The following is an 18,187-nucleotide window of genomic DNA, read 5'->3' on the forward strand; positions in this document are numbered from 1 at the left end:
GAGCGTAATCCTTCTGCAGAATGCTTACAGTTAACATAAAGCAAGGAAAGGGTGAGTCTTTAACCCTTTTTTGAAAGCACGAAATGTGGTTGGATGATAATGAAATTTACTTTTGGCACAATCCTCATATTTCATGGATAAACAGAGCAATTTCCTTTAAAAGAAAGTACATATATTATGTAAATAATTTGTCGACCTTAATGAGCAGAATTAAATTGGTTTTGTTATTTTGGTCAAAAGTTTATTTTATCCATGACAAGGTTGACATTTTCATGGAATTGCTCGTATGGTGTTTTTGAACCATACAATGCTGAAAAACCTGACAAACGTCTAAAACCCTGCTGAAAAATCCAGCCTAAACCAGCCTGGGCTGGTTGGCTGGTTTTAGCTGGTCAACCAGGCTGGTTTTTAGAGGGGTTTTGGCCACTTCCAGGCTGTTTTCCAGCCATTTCCAGCCTGGTCTTAGCTGGTCAGGCTGGGAGATGACCAGCTAAAACCATCTTGACCAGCCTATTCAAGCTGGGAGTCCAGCCAAAACCAGCTATATCCAGCTTAAACCAGGCTGGTCAAGCTGGTTTTAGCTGGATTTGGCTGGTCATTTTCCAGCCTGACCAGCTAAGACCAGGCTGGAAATGGCTGGAAACCAGCCTGGAAATGGCCAAAACCCCTCTAAAACCAGCCTGGTCGACCAGCTAAAACCAGCCAACCAGCCTAGGCTGGTTTAAGCTGGACTTTTCAGCAGGGTCACATCATCTGAAGAGTAGCTACAGCTGTGGGAAATGTAGTAAAAGCAGAATAATGCACTCCAGAACATTCTTATATTGACACGCAACACGTAGTAACAATTGTACAACTTGTTAGAGTTTGTTTGATCATGTGAGCCACTTTATGTCAAACAAAACTTATCAAAACACCCAAGATTACTCTAAAATATGATTCATTTATTTAGAGCTGCGCATTTGATTGAGGATTAAATGACTCTAAGTTGAGCTTGGAGAAATAAAAACTGACCTGTTTTTTCCTCAGGATCTTCATGTTTCAGTGTGAACACTTCTGTAATCCTCAGACCTTCACTCTCCTCTTTAACAAACGCCATCTTTACAATAGTGTAGATCTCAGTCACTTTTCTTTACTCTTTCCTTTCTTTCCTTCACTTTACTCTGTTAAAGATGAGAAAAATAACAGAAATAATATATATTTTTTTAAATGTATCGACCAATACAATTAATATTACACGTTCATGAAAGCATTGACAGCTTGTAAACCTGGCTTGAGTTTGTTGACAGTTTTGACCGTCAAATGACGTCAGCGCACGGCGATTCGATCGATTCAGTGAATCATTTAGGAAAACGTGATTCAAATGACTCTGAGCTTTGAAAAGCACCTCATCTCTAATCGCCAGTGACTGAACTCATGTTTACTAGCAGACCGACGATACAGAGAGAGAAACGAGAAGCGCCTTTTCTGCTTAACGTTACACATCTACGCTTAAAATAATAATTTAAAAAGTTAGATAAAATATTACATGCTACATTTAATGACAATTCATTTGGCATCGTTTGTAAAATAAACTACAATACTGTCAATGGATTTAAACCGCTTAAATGCTTTAAAACACAAACCTTCCTCTTGCTCAACCGCATATACGGGAGTGCGGCGCTGATTTATGACGTCATAATCCCGTACCAAAATAAGAGTCTAACAAGGCAAAACATAATGCCCAGGAGTATCAATAGTCCGCAGAACATTTTGTTTAAATGAAAGTTACACAAACGCTTTAAATAAAAGTAAACAAAGCCTCTGTGTATGGTTGTTTTTGTAACGGAAATTTTTAAAAATTACTTTGCGAAAACATTAAATCAAAAGTATGACCATCATCATCATTTATTATATAATTCATGTAGCTGATTTCTTTGCATCCATTACCTACTCACTAAAATGGTACAAACAGTAAAGGATTATTAACGTGAATAATTATAAAATCACATACAAGACTATTAATAATTTAATCAAGTTCGTTTGCACTCATGTCAGATTATTACATGGCTGTTGTTCTGATAAACACCCTTAATGTCTTGCATGTCTGCACCTCTCTCTGTTATCAGTATAATTTATATAAATAATAATCAAATAATAAATTATTAGATTCAGACCCAACTGCGGCCCTACGCAAACACAAATGCTAAACATGATTACATGTGGAAGATGGGACTTCTTGTTTATTGATAATAATATTGTACTAAAATAAAAGTACAAGCAACCATGTTTTCATTTTTTCTTCTGCAATGCAACAAGAACGCCACCGCGATTATGCTACACCTAATTAGTTTATCCTACAAGACTAAAGTGTCTATTTAAAGAAACGCTGGTGGGCAGACAATAATAATAATTAATAATATTTTAAGCAGACATAAATAAGTCGTGATGAAGAGAAAACTTTTTCTTGACAACTGCACTTCATGAGAAAATAAAAGCCTGAAAAAAAAATTTCTTTCATATGCATGGCCTCTTCAGTAATTATGACTTCAGTAAATAAGTTTTAAATAAACAAAGTTTGCAGCGCATAAACAATTTTATTACATCAATTCAGCCCAAAAATACAATAAAATGGTTTGCGAACTACAGTCTTTGAAATTATCTGCCTCATTTACCTTTTGGATGAAGGTAAAATGAACCTGTCAAACTGCAACGTGGAAACTCAGATCTAACACACACCTATATGTAACTAGCTCACGGGGGAAAATGGCTAATTAATCATAACTATTATGATTATGTGCATTTGAATTAGTTTTATGTACAACCCTAAATCAGAAAAAGTTGAGACAGTATGGAAAACGCAAATAAAAGTAGAGATTTCCGAATTTACTTTGACTTGTGTTTCATCGCAGACAATGTGAACACAAAACAATTCATGTTTTGCCTGGTCAACTTCATTTCATTTGTAAATTTACATCCTTTCCTGTCATTCAGACCTGCAACACTTTCCAAAAGAGTTGGGACATGAGCAGTTTAGGGCTAGTAATCGGGTAAACTGGTTAGATAATGATGTGATTTGAAACAGGTGATGTCAACAGGTGATTGCATTTATGATTTGGTTCAAAAGCAGCATCTAAGAAAGGTCTATACCAGGGGTGGCCAACCCTGTTCCTGGAAAGCCACCTTCCAGCAGATTTCAGTCGCAACCCATGTCAAACACACCTGCCTGTAATTATCATGTGGTGTTCAGGTCCTAATTATCTGGTTCAGGTGTGTTTGATATGGGTAGCAACTGAAATCTGCAGGAAGGTGGCTCTCCAGGAACAGGGTTGGCCATCCCTGGTCTAGTCCTTTAGGAGCAAAGATGGTCCAAGAAACGCCAGTTTGACAACAAATACATAAGAAAATTATTGAAATGTTTAAAAGCAATGTTCCTCTAGTGGTGGGCAAAGCGAGGCTTCGTGAAACACTGAAACAGTCGAAGCAAATGTGTCGAAGCTTCGAAACGTTTCGAAACCTCACTCTACAGTGGCATCTAGTGGTCATTTTTTATATATAATGCACTGAAACAGCTTCAGCAAAGAACGTTTGAACAAATTGAGGGATTAAACCCCACTTTGTGAAAGTGAAATCTTTCAAGTAACATAGTACAGTGGTTAAGGTGTCAGACATCCATGCAGGAGTAGTAGGTTCCGAAGCCAGTCAGTAGCAGTTGTTTTAAAATGGTTTAATACCAGTTGGTAATGCTTTGCTCTTGTATCGTTTTGTTTCAACATTGGTCTGATATCCGAATAAACAATTTGTGAATAAATATGTCTTGTGTTTGTCTTAAAACAGGGTTGTTGCTAGATCAAAAACGGTGGCCTGAAGTTATCAAGAATTATTTATATTATTCATTAAATTTCCCATTTATTGTATTTTATTAATGTCTACCCAAACCCTAAACCCAACCATACTGTAAAAATATTTATTATTGTTTTACAGTGTTACAAAAATGATGCTAAATTGATGGCGTAACTGTAGCTGTATCCTATTTAGGCTACACAAAACAGAAACATGATTAAAATACATAAAACCATGATTTCGAAGTCGGGATTCGAACCCAAAACATCATGCTAAGCATAGAATCAATAAGCAAACCCACAGTGCTCTAAGCCATTTGAGACAGAGATAATTTGGAGACCTTGGCAGTCAAGTTAGGATTCACCAGGTCTCGAAACGTTTCTAAGCTGATCGATGCTTTGAATCGCTTTAGTCACGTGACTAGGTGTTTCGAAACACTTTAGTCACGTGACTTGGGTGCTTCGGATCATGCTTCGGTGCAGTGATTCGAAACACTTGCGCTTCGGGATCTCGACACTGTGTCAAAACATCAGTTTCACGTCAGCCATCCCTATGTTCCTCAAAGAAAAAAAAGGAAGACATTTGGATATTTCATCTTCAACAGTGCAGAAAATTATTAAAATATTCAAGAAATCTGGAGGAATTTCAGTGCGTAAATGACAAGGGCACAAGCCTAAGCTGAACTACTGTGATCTCTGATCCCTCGGGTGGCGCTGCATTATGAATCCTCATTCATCTATAAGCGATATCACCGCATGGGCTCAGGACTACTTCAGCAAACATTTATCAAGTACCACAATATGTAGTTACATCCACGAATGTCAGTGAAAACTGTGCTGTGCCAAAAGGAAGCTCTATGTTAACAGTGTCCAGAAGCGCTTCTCTGGGCTCGGAGGTATCTGGGATGGACCATCACAAAGTGGAAACGTGTACTCTGATCAGATGAATCAGTATTTCAGGTATTTTTGGGAGAAATGGATGTCGTGTGCCCTGGACCAAAGAAGAAGTGGATCATTCAGAGAGAAACAAGTCCCAAAGCCAGGGTCTGTCAAGGGGGTTGTGTCAGCGCAACAATGCAAAACCACATTCTGCAGACATTACAAAGTCCTGCCTGTGGAGGAAGAGGGTACAGGTACTTGACTAGCCTGCCTGGAGTCCTGACCTGTCTCCAATAGTGCGCAAAATGCGACAACGGAGACCCCATACTGTTGCTCACCTTAAGATTTGTTTGCAGGACAAAATTACACCAAAATCACTTGGTTTCTTCAGTTCCCAATTGTGTTTTAAGTGTTGTGAAAAGGAATGGCAACATTACAAACTGGTAAATGCTTTAGTGTGATAAACTAAGTGCATTTTTTTAGAGCAGGGATCACCAAACTTGTTCCTGGAGATCCGGTGTCCTGCAGATTTTAGCTCCAACCCTAATCAAACACACCTGAACAAGCTAATCAAGGTCTTACTAGGTATACTTGTACCACCCAGGCAGGTGCGTCGAGGCAAGTCGGAGCTAAACCCTGCACAGCACCGGACCTCCAAGATCGAAATTGGTGACCCCTGTTTTAGAGTTCAGAGGCAAACTCAAATGCTTTAGTGCAATAAACCCTTACCACAGTTATCAGAGACTTGCCCTGAGTTCAGGTATTGGGGGAGTATGAGTAACACATAGCTTGGTTGTCGAGTGGGGGTTGCTGTTTATCATATTTGGTAGGTAATACAGTGTCTGATCAGATGCTACACCTGGCAGTGTGCAAGTTGAAGTTCCTCTTCTGAGCGAAACTCTTTCCACACCGGGGACATACAATCTGTTTCGTGTGAATCTTCATGTGCTGGCTGAGGTAGTCTTTACGTGTAAATCCCTTCCCGCACTGATCACATATAAACGATTTATCATTTGTGTGAATGGTCTTGTGCTCTTTAAGGTTATCTTTACGCGTAAAACTCTTTCCGCACTGGTCACATGTAAAAGGTTTCGCTCCGCTGTGACAAATAACGTGATTCCTCAGGTGAAACTCTTGTGCAAAACTCTTTCCGCATTGAACACACGCGAACGGCTTCTCTCCAGTGTGAATGTTCATGTGGCGGATTTGCGAGGTTCTACATTTAAAGCTTTTGCCGCACTGTGTGCAGTTGTACGGTCTCTCTCCAGTGTGAATCCTCACGTGGTAATCAAGGCAGTTTTTCTGTGTGTAACTCTTCCCGCACTGTGAGCAAGTGTAAGGTCTCTCTCCGGTGTGAATTCTCATGTGGACTCCAAGGCGTTCTGTTTCAGTGAAACTCTTCCCACATTCTTGGCAGGTGTAAGGTCTCTCCCCGCTGTGAATTTTCAAGTGTTTTTTGAGCAGATCTTTACTAGCGAGGCTCCTTCCGCACTGCTGGCAGGCGAATGGTTTCTCTCCGGTGTGAACTCTTTTGTGCTTTTCGCATTTTTTCTTTCGATCAAAACTCTTCGGGCAGTGAGGGCAGGTGTACGGCTTCTCTCCAGTGTGAGCGGTAATGTGACATTTAAGGTTTTGCAACTGCCTGAATCTCTTTCCACAGTACTGGCAGGGGAAAGGCTTCTCTCCGGTGTGAACTCTCATGTGCACTGTAAGGTTCTGTTTGTGAGCGAATCCCTTTCCACACTGATCGCATGCTATAGGCTTCTCTCCTGTGTGAACTCTCATGTGGACTTTAAGGTTGCTTTTTTGAGTGAAGCGTTTTCCACAGTGACAGATGAAAGGTTTGGTTTTCTTAGCCTTTTTATGTGAAGTGTTTCTTGTTATTGTGGGTTTTTCTTCGATGATGAAATCTCGGTGTTTTCCATACTGATCTTTCTCTTCCATTTCATTTAGGTTCTGAGTCTCTTGTTTCAGCACCATCAGCCCTAAAGTGAAAAAACACACGTTAAGGCAAGGCAAGTTTATTTGTGTAGCACATTTCATACACAGATGTACAGTGCGTCTGTCGGACGCAGCACAGTGCTCATTCAGTAAATTACATTATGTAATATATTTATTGTTTTCCCCCATTTTCTGTTTAACGGAGAGATTTTTTACAATACATTTCTCAACATAATAGTTTTAGGGTGCTTTCACACCTACACTTTTGTTTTGGAACCTGTCTCGTTTGCCCATTTAGCGCGGTTCGTTTGGCATATGTGAACAGGGCAATCGCGCTCTGTTCCGCGCCAAAGTAATCGCTCCGAGATCGCTTGAGTGAGGTGGTCTCGGCTCGATTGAAACGAACCCTGGAGCGGTTCGATTGCAGTGAGAAAGCGATCCGATCCGAGCGCGGTTATATCACAGTGTTTTATGGATATGTAATAGGCTTACGGCTATATGAAGAGAGAATTATGAGTATGGCAGGAAGTTTCGCGAGTCTCCGGATGCCCGCAAACGAGTGATGATCTCCCGGTAATCTCGCGTCTCCCTCCCGGTCCTCAAATAGGCTACGTCTCACCCCTCCCCACCACATCTCTCCTCAGACACATTGCGCGCGCACCCTGTCAATCACCACCAAACCACCACCTCTCCTGACAGCTTAGCGGGACGCTGCAAAATAAACCCTGACACTCTGATCAACGTGAGGAGAGTTTACTCACACGTGACTTATTTTAGCTCTTTAGGTCCAATTAGAAACTTTGCAATGTGAAAGCGAACTGCTCCAAGAGCAAAGAGCAACAATGTAACAATTATAATCTCTGTTTTGGAACAACTGAATCGATTCACAGGTGTGAAAGCAGCCTTAAAAACTCTAATAACTGATTTATTTTATATTTGCCATGATTTTTCAAGCTTAATTAGGTTAACTATGCAGGTTAGAGTAATTAGGCAAGTTATTATATAACGATAGTTTGTTTCTATAGACTATCAAAAAATATATATATCTTAAGGAGGCTAATAATATTGACCTTAAATAGGGCTGGACAATAATTCGATATCAATATATATTGCGATAGATTTTTTTTCAATAACGGTGATCTGAGTTTTAAACTCATTTCCGGTATTTCGATATAAATTTGCATATGTATATTTAATTATATAGGAAATGCAGGATGCAGGATGTTAATGCAGGAAATGTTCGCGAATGAAAGTGAAAGTGCCAAACTGCAGTTAAAGTCGACAAATTAATAATGAAACACGCGAAATTGCATGAAACTCCGGAGGAAATGTGGATAGCGCGGTGACGCAATGACGTTTATCGAATTATGTGCTATAACATGTAAAACAAGATCATGAAAGTAACACTCAAAATGCAACTCATGTAAACACATTAGTCTTATTATTCTTTTAATTAGTAAATAATAATTTTATTACTGATGTCCAAGTAAACGTAATCATTAAGAAGAGTAGAGATGGTACAGTATGAATCTCCAGTAACACACAAAAAAGTTGCTAGATTTGTCGCTAGTCGCTTTTTTGAAAATTTGTCTCTCAAAAGTTGCTAAATATACCGACAAAGTCGCTAAGTTGGCAACACAGCCAATAGCTAATGAAGGACAACAACAAAGATATCTGGGGTTTGTGACATTACAATTTGCATTGTAAACTTTAAGTAAAAGTTAAAAAGTTAGTTTTTGTGTAAAATTTTTAGTTACTAAACTTTTAAAATCCTTCTGCATAAATGCCCATATATATATATATATATATATATATATATAGTTAGACATATATAGTTGAAGTCAGAATCATTCGCTCTCGTTTATTGTTTTCCCGCATTTTTATTTTATATTTGCCATCATTTTTCAAGCTTAACTAGGTTAACTATGCAGGATAGAGTAATTAGGCAAGTTATTATATAACGATAGTTTGTTTCTATAGACTATCAAAAAATATATAGCTTAAGGAGGCTAATAATATTGACCTTAAATAGGGCTGGACAATAATTCGATATCAATATATATCGCGCTAGATTTTTTTTCAATAACGGTGATCTGAGTTTTAAACTCATTTCCGGTATTTCGATATAAATTTGCATATGTATATTTAATTATATATAAGACCTTATACATTGTATCATTTGTCACCGAATGACTTTCAGTGCTCAGCTGTCAGAAAGAGCGTGATGTCACTTACGTGATGACGTACATCACAGACACGCAGCCAGCGCTCAGCAGTTGGTTAAATAAGCTCCGTCGCGGAAAGTTTTAGCTACAAAATGAGTGCAACAAATGTGGTTCGGCTTTTTAAGTTTCTGCAAAATGTGCGGGAGAGTGGTGCCGACTAGCAGCGGGAACGCATCAAATCTGTTCCACTCGATAAAAATTACTGAGAGTCAGAAGATGAGGCATCATAAAAGTTTAAGCCAACCTGTCGCCTTACCATCCACCTCCCCGACACCATCGCTGTCAGAAGAGAAGGCAATGAAGCAAACCCAGATGGCTATAAGGCGCCGTGTAGGATTTAAATCAAACTTCGCTTATCAACACGTGCATATACACCAATATCCAGCTGCAGGCCCGCAGAACCGCACACGTTTTAGGCACACACAATCTAGGACACACAATCTAGGCAAACCATACATGGTTACGACGGATGTTAATGTTATTAACGTCTTTTTGAACATCGTCATCGATATATTTTGATATATATGGTTAATAAATATTGTACACAATAAACAATACCGTTTACTTTACTTTATTTCACAAATATTGCAATCGAGACGGCCGAATGGGGAGCATTGTTTCCGATCGCCATTCAATATAATAGACTGAACAGTTTTGAATCCGTCATCATAGCTGATCGGTCATTATTATCTGACAATAATATGGCAGATACTCGTTTGCTGGCCTTGCTGAACGATCTAAATTGGACAGGTTTAACTTGTGTAATGGATTAATTTATGATGAAGTAAATAACAAGTTAATATAGGCAATACTACATTATATGTAATAAAAATCTTTTTACATGTAACAAATGTATAACACTATATTCATATTTTACTCAAGCGATTTAATAGTGTTTATTTGTTTTATATTTTAATTAGTGTTAACTTTCTAATAATCTTTTAATTAATGATTTCCCACATTTAATACTGTAGTAATTTATAGTAAGCAATAATTTGTTTTTAAACCAAAATTTAGCAATAGGAACAAATTAACTATTAATAATAAAAAATAATAAATAAATAAATAACTATATATATATATATATATATATATATATATATATATATATATATATATATATATATATATATATATAACTAACAGCTGTGACAGTTTAGTAAAAGATAGTAGTTTATATATAAACTTATATTTATAATCAGATAATCAGTTAAGATAATCAGTTTATAACTATATATATATTGTTTAAACGGTTAACTAATAGGCTAATTTATTTAAAAGTGACATATTATTGTTTGCTTTTTATATTTTACAACAAAGTGATTTTAACAAAGAATCATAATATTAGTTTGTTGCACTTAAACAACAATAAGACGGTCTATAGTGTTTTCTTTGTGTATGTGGACACATGAATAAAGTCATAAGTGTCTTTAACCAATTATTTTTATTTACATAATTTGAGTTCAGAAACTACAGAGATGTTAAAATGATCGTAACGATATAATAATAATAATAATAATAATAATAATGACTGAAATGGGAAACCATACTTGTGAAATTCAATGGGTGGCGATAATGCTAAAGAGTTAGTTACCATATATGGTTTGCCTAAATCGTGTGTCCTAGATTGTGTGTGCCTAAAACATGTGTGGTTCTGCAGCTGGATATATCTCCAATAAATGACTCGCATATAAACCTACACTATGTTGAAACTTGCGCATATACACTTGATGCACGCATACACACGCACATAAACTCGATGCTTGCATATACTCCCACATTAACACACACACACACACACATACATATAAATTCGATCCTTGCATATACTTGATTCTCGCATAAACACAAATTACCACACACACACACACACACACACACACACACACACAAACTCGCTGCCTGCTGGTATAGCACTCGAGCAAACTTACAAAATAAAATTCACAGACATATTTATCAGGAATCTGGTTATTGCAAAGCTGATGAAATAGAAAGAATGTGATTATGAGAGATATTTAACATGTTGAATAATGAAAGTGTGTTATATAAAATATAAGTCTATATAAATTGACTATATAAAACATATAGGAACTATTTTATGTTAAACCTTTTAATTTTATTGGGTAATTATACACAAATATAAATAGACAGATAGAACCTTTAAAGAACGTTCAAGATGAAAAGCAACCAGAAATATAAATATCTGTTTGTAAGGCTAAATATAAATAAAAAAAATTAACATTATTTTTTGGTACTTCAAAAAAAAATAATAATAATAAAATTATAAGCCTGGAGGTATTAAAGACTTAGCAAATTCAGTTTGCAGACATTTGTAGGTACAGACATCCATTGTGTGTGTTCTAGGCAGTTTTTTCCTGACTTTTTTAATATTGTCCATATCGATATCGGAATTATATCGTATCGACCGAAATTAAGAAATATATCGTGATATAAATTTCTGCCATATCGTCCAGCGCTACAATAAAATGACTTTTAAAAAAATTAAAAACTGCTTTCATTCTTGCCGAAATAAAACAAATAAGACTTTCTCCAGAAGAAAAAAATATTATCAGACACACTGTATAAATTTCCTTGCTCTGTTAAACATCATTTGGGAAATATTTTTAAAGGAAAAAAAAATCAAAGGGGGGCTTATAATTCTGACGTCTACTGTGTATATATATATATATATATATATATGTATATATATATATATATATATATATATATATATATATATATATATATATATATATATAATTTTACAAACTTATTTAAAAAAATATAATTTTTTACAAACTTTTATGCTGAAATGCCAAAAAATGTCTGCAGATTGTGTCTGGTCCTGCTAATAAGTAAATAAATAATCATGGATTGAGCTTTGTGAAAGAAAACCAACCTGTTTGTTCCTCTGGATCTTCATGTTTGACTCTGAATGTTTCTTTAATCCTCACATCTTCACTTTCCTCTTTAATAAACGCCATCTTTATAAGAGTATGATAATAAAGCGTTGAATCTCAGTCACTTCTCCAGAAATGTTTTCTTTGTGTAGATTCAGCCTGTCTAAGATGAGAAAATAACAGGAATAAGTACTTATGAACATAAATAAATAAATGCGTTGACCAGTATATTATTAAACGTTTATTTAAGTTTGTAAAAGTTGTCACTCCACATTCTTCTTGTTATCAATCGTTTGACAAGCAGATGACTTCAGCGCCCGATGATTCGATCGATCGAGTGAATCATTTTGAGAATCAACTGACTCTATTTGAAAAGCTCCGTTTTCCCCAACTCCACTCGCCAGTGACTGAACTCATGTTTACTAACAGATTTACGGTAGATAGAGAGAAATGAGAGCGACATTTAGCGCCGCTCCATTTTAGCAGCTTGTAAAATAAACTCTAAAATTGATCTGAAATGGTTGTATGGACCTGAAAGCGTTTTAACGGTTTTAATAACGTCACAAACCTTTGATTTGTAGCATCCCATGGTTCAATCACACAAGAGCACCGCGCGCTGAATCATGACGTCATATACCAATACCAAAATAAAAGTTCAACACACTACATAGAATTTCAGTTAAAAAGAACTTTTTACAATTATTGTGTGTGTGTGTTATATATATATATATATATATATATATATATATATATATATATATATATATATATATATATATATATATATATATATATAATGCACCTAAGCTCATGGTAAAGGTTGTGAATACAATTCAAAACAAATTTAAAAAGTTTTTATCACCTTATTGTCATTAAGGAATATTGCTTGTATAATTTGGAGTTAAAAAAAAAAACATTTAATCAATTTTGGAAAAAGGCTGAAAAAAAATTGTGTATAACATAAAAGGCGGTAACACAAAGTGAAGCGCTGTGAATATAGCTGTACCTCTATGAGAATATTGCCTCATTTGCCACTTCAACTGATGGCTATAATCTTTTGTTCAGCCTCATCAAAGAGCAGGGGGGGGGAAAGACTACTCAAAAATGTTTGTCAGAAACTTGCTGTAAATATATATGAACAGAACGTGCTCAACAAACTCGTGATGTTATGCTCATTTATCAAAATAGAATATACTAAAAGACTTAAATTGAGATTTAAGAATCAACACTGTGCATCAAGCTCTTGTTTATATACTCACCGGCCACTTTATTAGGTACACCTTACTAGTAGCTACCAGGTTGAACCCCCATTTGCCTTACGGACTGCCTTACTATTTCGTGGTATAGATTCAACAAGGTACCGGAAAGGGGTGGGGCAGGATGGATCCATGCTTACATGTTGTTACGCCAAATTCCGACCCTACCATCAGAATGTCGCAGCAGATATCGAGACTCTCCAGACCAGGCAATGTTTTTCCAATCTTCTATTGTCCAATTTTGAGTGAATTGTAGCCTCAGTTTCCTGTTCTTAGCTGACAGGAGTGGCACCCGGTGTGGTCTTCTGCTGCTGTAGCCCATCTGCCTCAAGGTTGGACGTGTTGTCTGTTCAGAGATGGTCTTCTGCAGACCTCTGTTGTAACAAGTGTTTATTTAAAGTACTGTTGCCTTTCTATTAGCTGGAACCAGTCTGGCCATTCTCCTTTGGCATCAACAAGGCATTTGCGCCCGCATAACTGGACATTTTCTCTTTTTCAGACCATTCTCTGTAAACCCTAGAGATGGTTGTGCGTGAAAATCCCAGTAGATCAGCATTTTCTGAAACACTCAGAACAGCCTGTCTGGCACCAACAACCATGCCATGTTCAGTCACTTAAATGCCTTTGTACTTCATTCTGATGCTCAGTTTGAACTGCAGCAGATTGTCTTGACCATGTCTACATGGCTAAATGCATTGAGTTGCAGCCATGTAATTGGCTGATTAGAAATTTGCGATAACGAGCTATTAAATGGCCAGTGAGTGTATAAATATAAACAAGACATTGTCACAATGAAATTTTATTACTTGTTCGTTGATAGTTTCTTTTGATCGATTTGATCAAACTCTCCAAATCCAATTGGCCTAATATACCTGTACTACAACCTGGCTGTGGACTATGGGTTTGTGGAACTTGCACTCCTGCTGCTATGAGGACCTGTGTGGGGAATGAGAAGATCAGAAGTGAAGATCTTTTTACCAGTGCTGTTTAATTTGACTAAAAAGGCAATTTTTGATCGTCAAGTCACCTGCATTTCTATAGTGCTTCATACAATACAGTGTTCAAGTAGCTTTATGGGGGGAAAAGCAAGATGGTAGAATCCTTCATCAGTGACTGTTTGAAGTTTGTGAATAAAACTACATGACAAGAATCAACAGAAACACTGAACCAAAGCAAGAGAGTACAAATAAAAACAAGACAATGTAGGAAAACCAGAAATTAAAGCTGTGAAGTTTTTGAAATTAAGGTTCTGTCCACATTATGACAGGTATTTTGGGGGGAATATATTGGTACTTGCTAGTTTGGAACACTTTTGACTGCAATTTAAGGCCAGGACACACCAAGGCAAAGCCAAAGAACCAGCATTGACAAAAAACAACTGTGTTGTTGCCCCTCGTCCTCCATGTCTGGTTCCATCCGGACCAAAAAGCTGCACATGAACACACCAAACAGACGCCAGCAGACTGAAAAGAGAGATCAAGTTCTGCACTTGGTTGAATTATTTGCATTTATGCAACCACAGGTGGGCAGTATCTGTATTCTCATTACAGAAAAGGGAAATTAGTATCTAGGTTGGTATGATTTGCTGGAGGTGGACCAGCCGGCGGTAGCGTGACGTATTGTGGCAGGATTACAGATACTACTCCATCTGTTCTTCCAACTGAGCTTATGTCTTGTGTCAGCAGGAAGATTTCCCCTTGGGACTCCAACAACAGGCACTACATCATAAGCTCCAACAAGAGAAGGCTCCTGATGGTTAAGGAAGCGCAAATGTCTACCAAAATTCAGAATTATCAACATGAGCAATTCATGCAAATCGCACGGTAAACACCTGAAGTGCTCAAGTCGCATCACCCCATTCACAAGAATCATGCCGCAGGATGTCTGATCACATCTTTCCATTGATTTAACATGTCTGGTCTGGTGTGAACGCACCATTAGAATGTGTTTTTTATGTCCAAACTCGGTCCTGGAGGGTCGGTGTCCTGCAAAGTTTAGGCGCAACCCCAATCAGACACACCTGGGCTAGCTAATCAAGCTCTTACTAGGCCTGGGGTGCTCAATCCTGTTCCTGGAGATCTACCTTCCTGTACAGTTTAGCTCCTACCCTGATCAAACCCACCTGAACCAATTAATTAGGACCTGAAATCCACTTGATAATTACAGACAGGTGTGTTTGATAAGGGTTGCAACTGAAATCTGCAGGAAGGTAGATCTCCAGGAACAGGATTGGCTACCCCTGTACTAGGCTTTCTAGAAACATCTTTGCAGGTGTGTCGAGGCAAGCTGGAGCTAAAATCTGCAGGACACCTGCCCTCCAGGACCGAGTTTGGACTCCCCTGCTGTAGACCTTTTTCTTTAAAGTAGGAAAAGCTGATTTCATAAAAATACCCATGCATGTGTGGACATGGCCTTACACGTACATTAAAGGTGTGCCGCTTCAGTTCTTTTCATGTCAGTTTGAACTTGAGCAAAGTTTCTGTGTCTGTTCTTCAGCGTGGAGCCTCATGTGAGTGTTGAAGCTCCTTTTATGACTGAAACTCTTCCCGCAATCATAGCATATAAAACATTTCTCCTCCGAGTGCATCCTCGCATGCTTATTAAGAGTATATTTACGTGCGAAACTCTTGCCACACTGGCCACAATTGAACTGCCTCTCTCCAGTGTGACTGTTCATGTGAGCGTTCAGGGATGTTTTGCGCGTGAAGAGTTTCCCGCACTGTTGGCAATTGTAAGGCTTCTCTCCGGTGTGAGTTTTCATGTGGTGTTTGATGCTTTGTATTTGCGAAAAACTCCTTCCGCACTGTTGGCACGAGAATGGCTTCTCTCCGGTGTGAATTCTCGTGTGTATCTCGAGTGCTTGTTTTAATCGGAAACTCTTCTGGCACTGAGAGCAGGTGAAAGGCTTCTCTCCGGTGTGAACTGTGACGTGCTCTTTAAGGACTTGCAATTGCCGGAATCGTATTCCACAGTGTTGGCAGGCAAACGGCTTCTCTCCGGTGTGAATCCGCATGTGGATGTCAAGGTTTGACTTCTGACTGAAACTCTTTCCACACTGAGTACAGGTGTACGGCTTCTCTCCGGTGTGAATTGAAACGTGAATTTTAAGGGTCTGCGACTGATTGAATCTCTTTCCACACTGTTGGCAGATGTATGGCTTCTCTCCGGTGTGAATTCTCATATGGACTTTAAGGTGATGTTTCTGCGTAAAGCTCTTTCCGCATTGAGGGCAAGTGCAAGGTGTCAATTCTCTTTTGTGAGTTTTCATGTGGGACTCAAGTTTTAGTTTACTTGTAAAACTTTCCTCGCATTTATAGCAGGTGAAGGAACCGTTAGACCTTGCCTTCGGAGCTTTTTTACATGACAAAGTGTTTTCTGTCTTAGATATTTCATCAGTCATTAAATCTTGGTGTTTCTCAAACTGATCTCTTTCTTCCATTTCAGTCAGTTCTCGAGTCTCTTCTTTCAGCAACATCATCTCTAAAGAGAGAAAGAAATACAAGTGAATTTCAGCATCAAAGGCACAAAGACAGACAACACTTTATGCAACAACATGTAAACTCTTAAAGGCACTAAGATGATGAAAGAGGAGTAGCATTTAATCTCAGAATGTCTTAATATTTTAAACTCTTTGCTTTCTTAAGGACACACAAAGGCTGATTTTCCAAAACCCCAGAAAACAATTAGTCTGTAATCTTCGATAATGTGATATTTGTGTTGTCATTTGTATACAAGCACCATCACTGTTCTTAGGAGGCTACTACCACTTTCTTTGTGGATTAACATACAAAAGAGAGGTCGGCAATAGTCTAGTGGTTAAGTGTGCCGAGTAAGGGTGTCACGATCCTCCAAATCCTCGATTTGATTACATTTTCGATTCTAAAGGCACGATTCGATTTTCGATTATGAATAACTAATTAATGATGACCAATTAATTATTTGTAGCCTACCGTTCAAACTACCTGACCTGCATGGTCTTTGTTTTACCCATAAACAAATCATACAGTAAATGAATAAAGGCAAGATACACACATAATTACCACCTGTCAGTCACTTTTTTCTGCGGGACTCGTGAATAGGCAGTGATCTGTGTCGTTATAATGGCGTCGGTAAAAAAGACGCACAACCAACAGGAACCAGCCAACAGTATCTGAGGTGTTCGCTAAAATGACTAAGTACAAGTGAGTGAAAGATTGAAGCAGTCCTCTGACTGCCTGGACCTGCTGTCTCGAGCGCATGGCTGTGTGTGCGTCTGTGTGGTCACGTGATGTGCATTTTCAGAGGTAGAGAGGAAGGAGGGCTGCTCAGAAATGCTACACGCCACTGTGGATGTCAAATCGTTGTCGTTCTAAAATGCCATTTAAAAACAAAGACAGTGTAAACAGGGCCTGAGTGTGAACTTTTCGCGAGCGGATTTGCAACGGGGGCGGGTGGAGGATCGCGATGCCGGTGTTGTCTATCAGACGAACCGTACGTAATACGTACATAGCAGAGCTTGCAAAACTGTGGGGTTTTTTTTGTCGACAACACGAACGTTGTCAACATAACTCACTGGAAATCCAAAATGCTTACACACCGGCGACTTCATTGAAAGAGGAGAGGGTTTAAGTTCTGTCGACGGGACTCCTGCTTCTGCAGTTTGACAAGCACTTCAACAAGCCTGTTTTATTTCCCGCTTGGCAAGCCAAGCTGATGTGACATGGGGGCGTGGCAGCATCGACGATTCTAGTTTTTGATTCAATAATCGAAATTGAGCATAAATTTAGATCGATTTCTATTAAAAATCGAAATCGTGACACCCCTAGTGCCGAGATATAGCACCTTGACCTGAGTTTGATTCCCGACTCGAGGTTCTTTGTCGACCCTTCCCCTCTCTCTGTTCCGAATACTTTTCTATCTGTATCCTATTCCAATTAAAGGTGACAACCCTAAAAAACTCCCTTCCTTCACCATGACATTTATGGCCCTCTAAGCCTAGAAATCTAAAGCCAAAGACTCCTATGGGAGATCTTATCTACCAAGACGTTGGCCAGATCCACCCCGCTTGGTTTTCAAAAGACATTCCAGGGGGAATATGCACATACAACACTTATGGTGTTATATAATAAAGAAATGCATCGATCCTGTTTGAGGAGTGTTTAAACTATCATGTTTGGTATTCTACAGTT

General features: G+C 38.2%; 2 protein-coding genes across 20 annotated transcripts in view; both read right to left on the reverse strand.

Moving 5' to 3' along the window:
* si:ch73-266f23.4 overlaps positions 1–6,583 on the reverse strand; it is a 20,585-nt gene extending 14,002 nt beyond the window's left edge. The window contains exons 1-2 of one of the 3 annotated variants that reach the window (XM_073948522.1): positions 5,427–6,583; positions 1,012–1,160 (exon numbers count right to left, since the gene is read on the reverse strand). In XM_073948522.1, coding sequence (XP_073804623.1) covers positions 1,012–1,096 — 85 coding nt within the window. In that variant the 5' untranslated portion in view covers positions 1,097–1,160; positions 5,427–6,583. Of the gene's footprint in view, positions 1–1,011; positions 1,161–1,265; positions 1,669–5,426 lie in introns of those variants that run through there. The other 2 variants (XM_694825.11, XM_068220513.2) reach the window with 2 other exon arrangements.
* Positions 2,555–18,187, reverse strand: part of LOC100538121 (uncharacterized) — a 27,693-nt gene continuing 12,060 nt past the window's right edge. For 4 of the 17 annotated variants that reach the window (XM_073948602.1, XM_073948618.1, XM_073948611.1 and 1 more), the window contains one exon: positions 13,989–16,499. In XM_073948602.1, the coding sequence (XP_073804703.1) occupies positions 15,475–16,499 (1,025 nt within the window). In that variant the 3' untranslated portion in view covers positions 13,989–15,474. Of the gene's footprint in view, positions 6,683–11,762; positions 11,927–12,331; positions 12,375–13,891; positions 13,956–13,988; positions 16,500–18,187 lie in introns of those variants that run through there. The other 13 variants (XM_073948606.1, XM_073948617.1, XM_073948605.1 and 10 more) reach the window with 10 other exon arrangements.

This window comes from Danio rerio, chromosome 4 (genome assembly GCF_049306965.1).
Source record: "Danio rerio strain Tuebingen ecotype United States chromosome 4, GRCz12tu, whole genome shotgun sequence".
NCBI classification, from domain to species: Eukaryota; Metazoa; Chordata; class Actinopteri; order Cypriniformes; family Danionidae; genus Danio; species Danio rerio.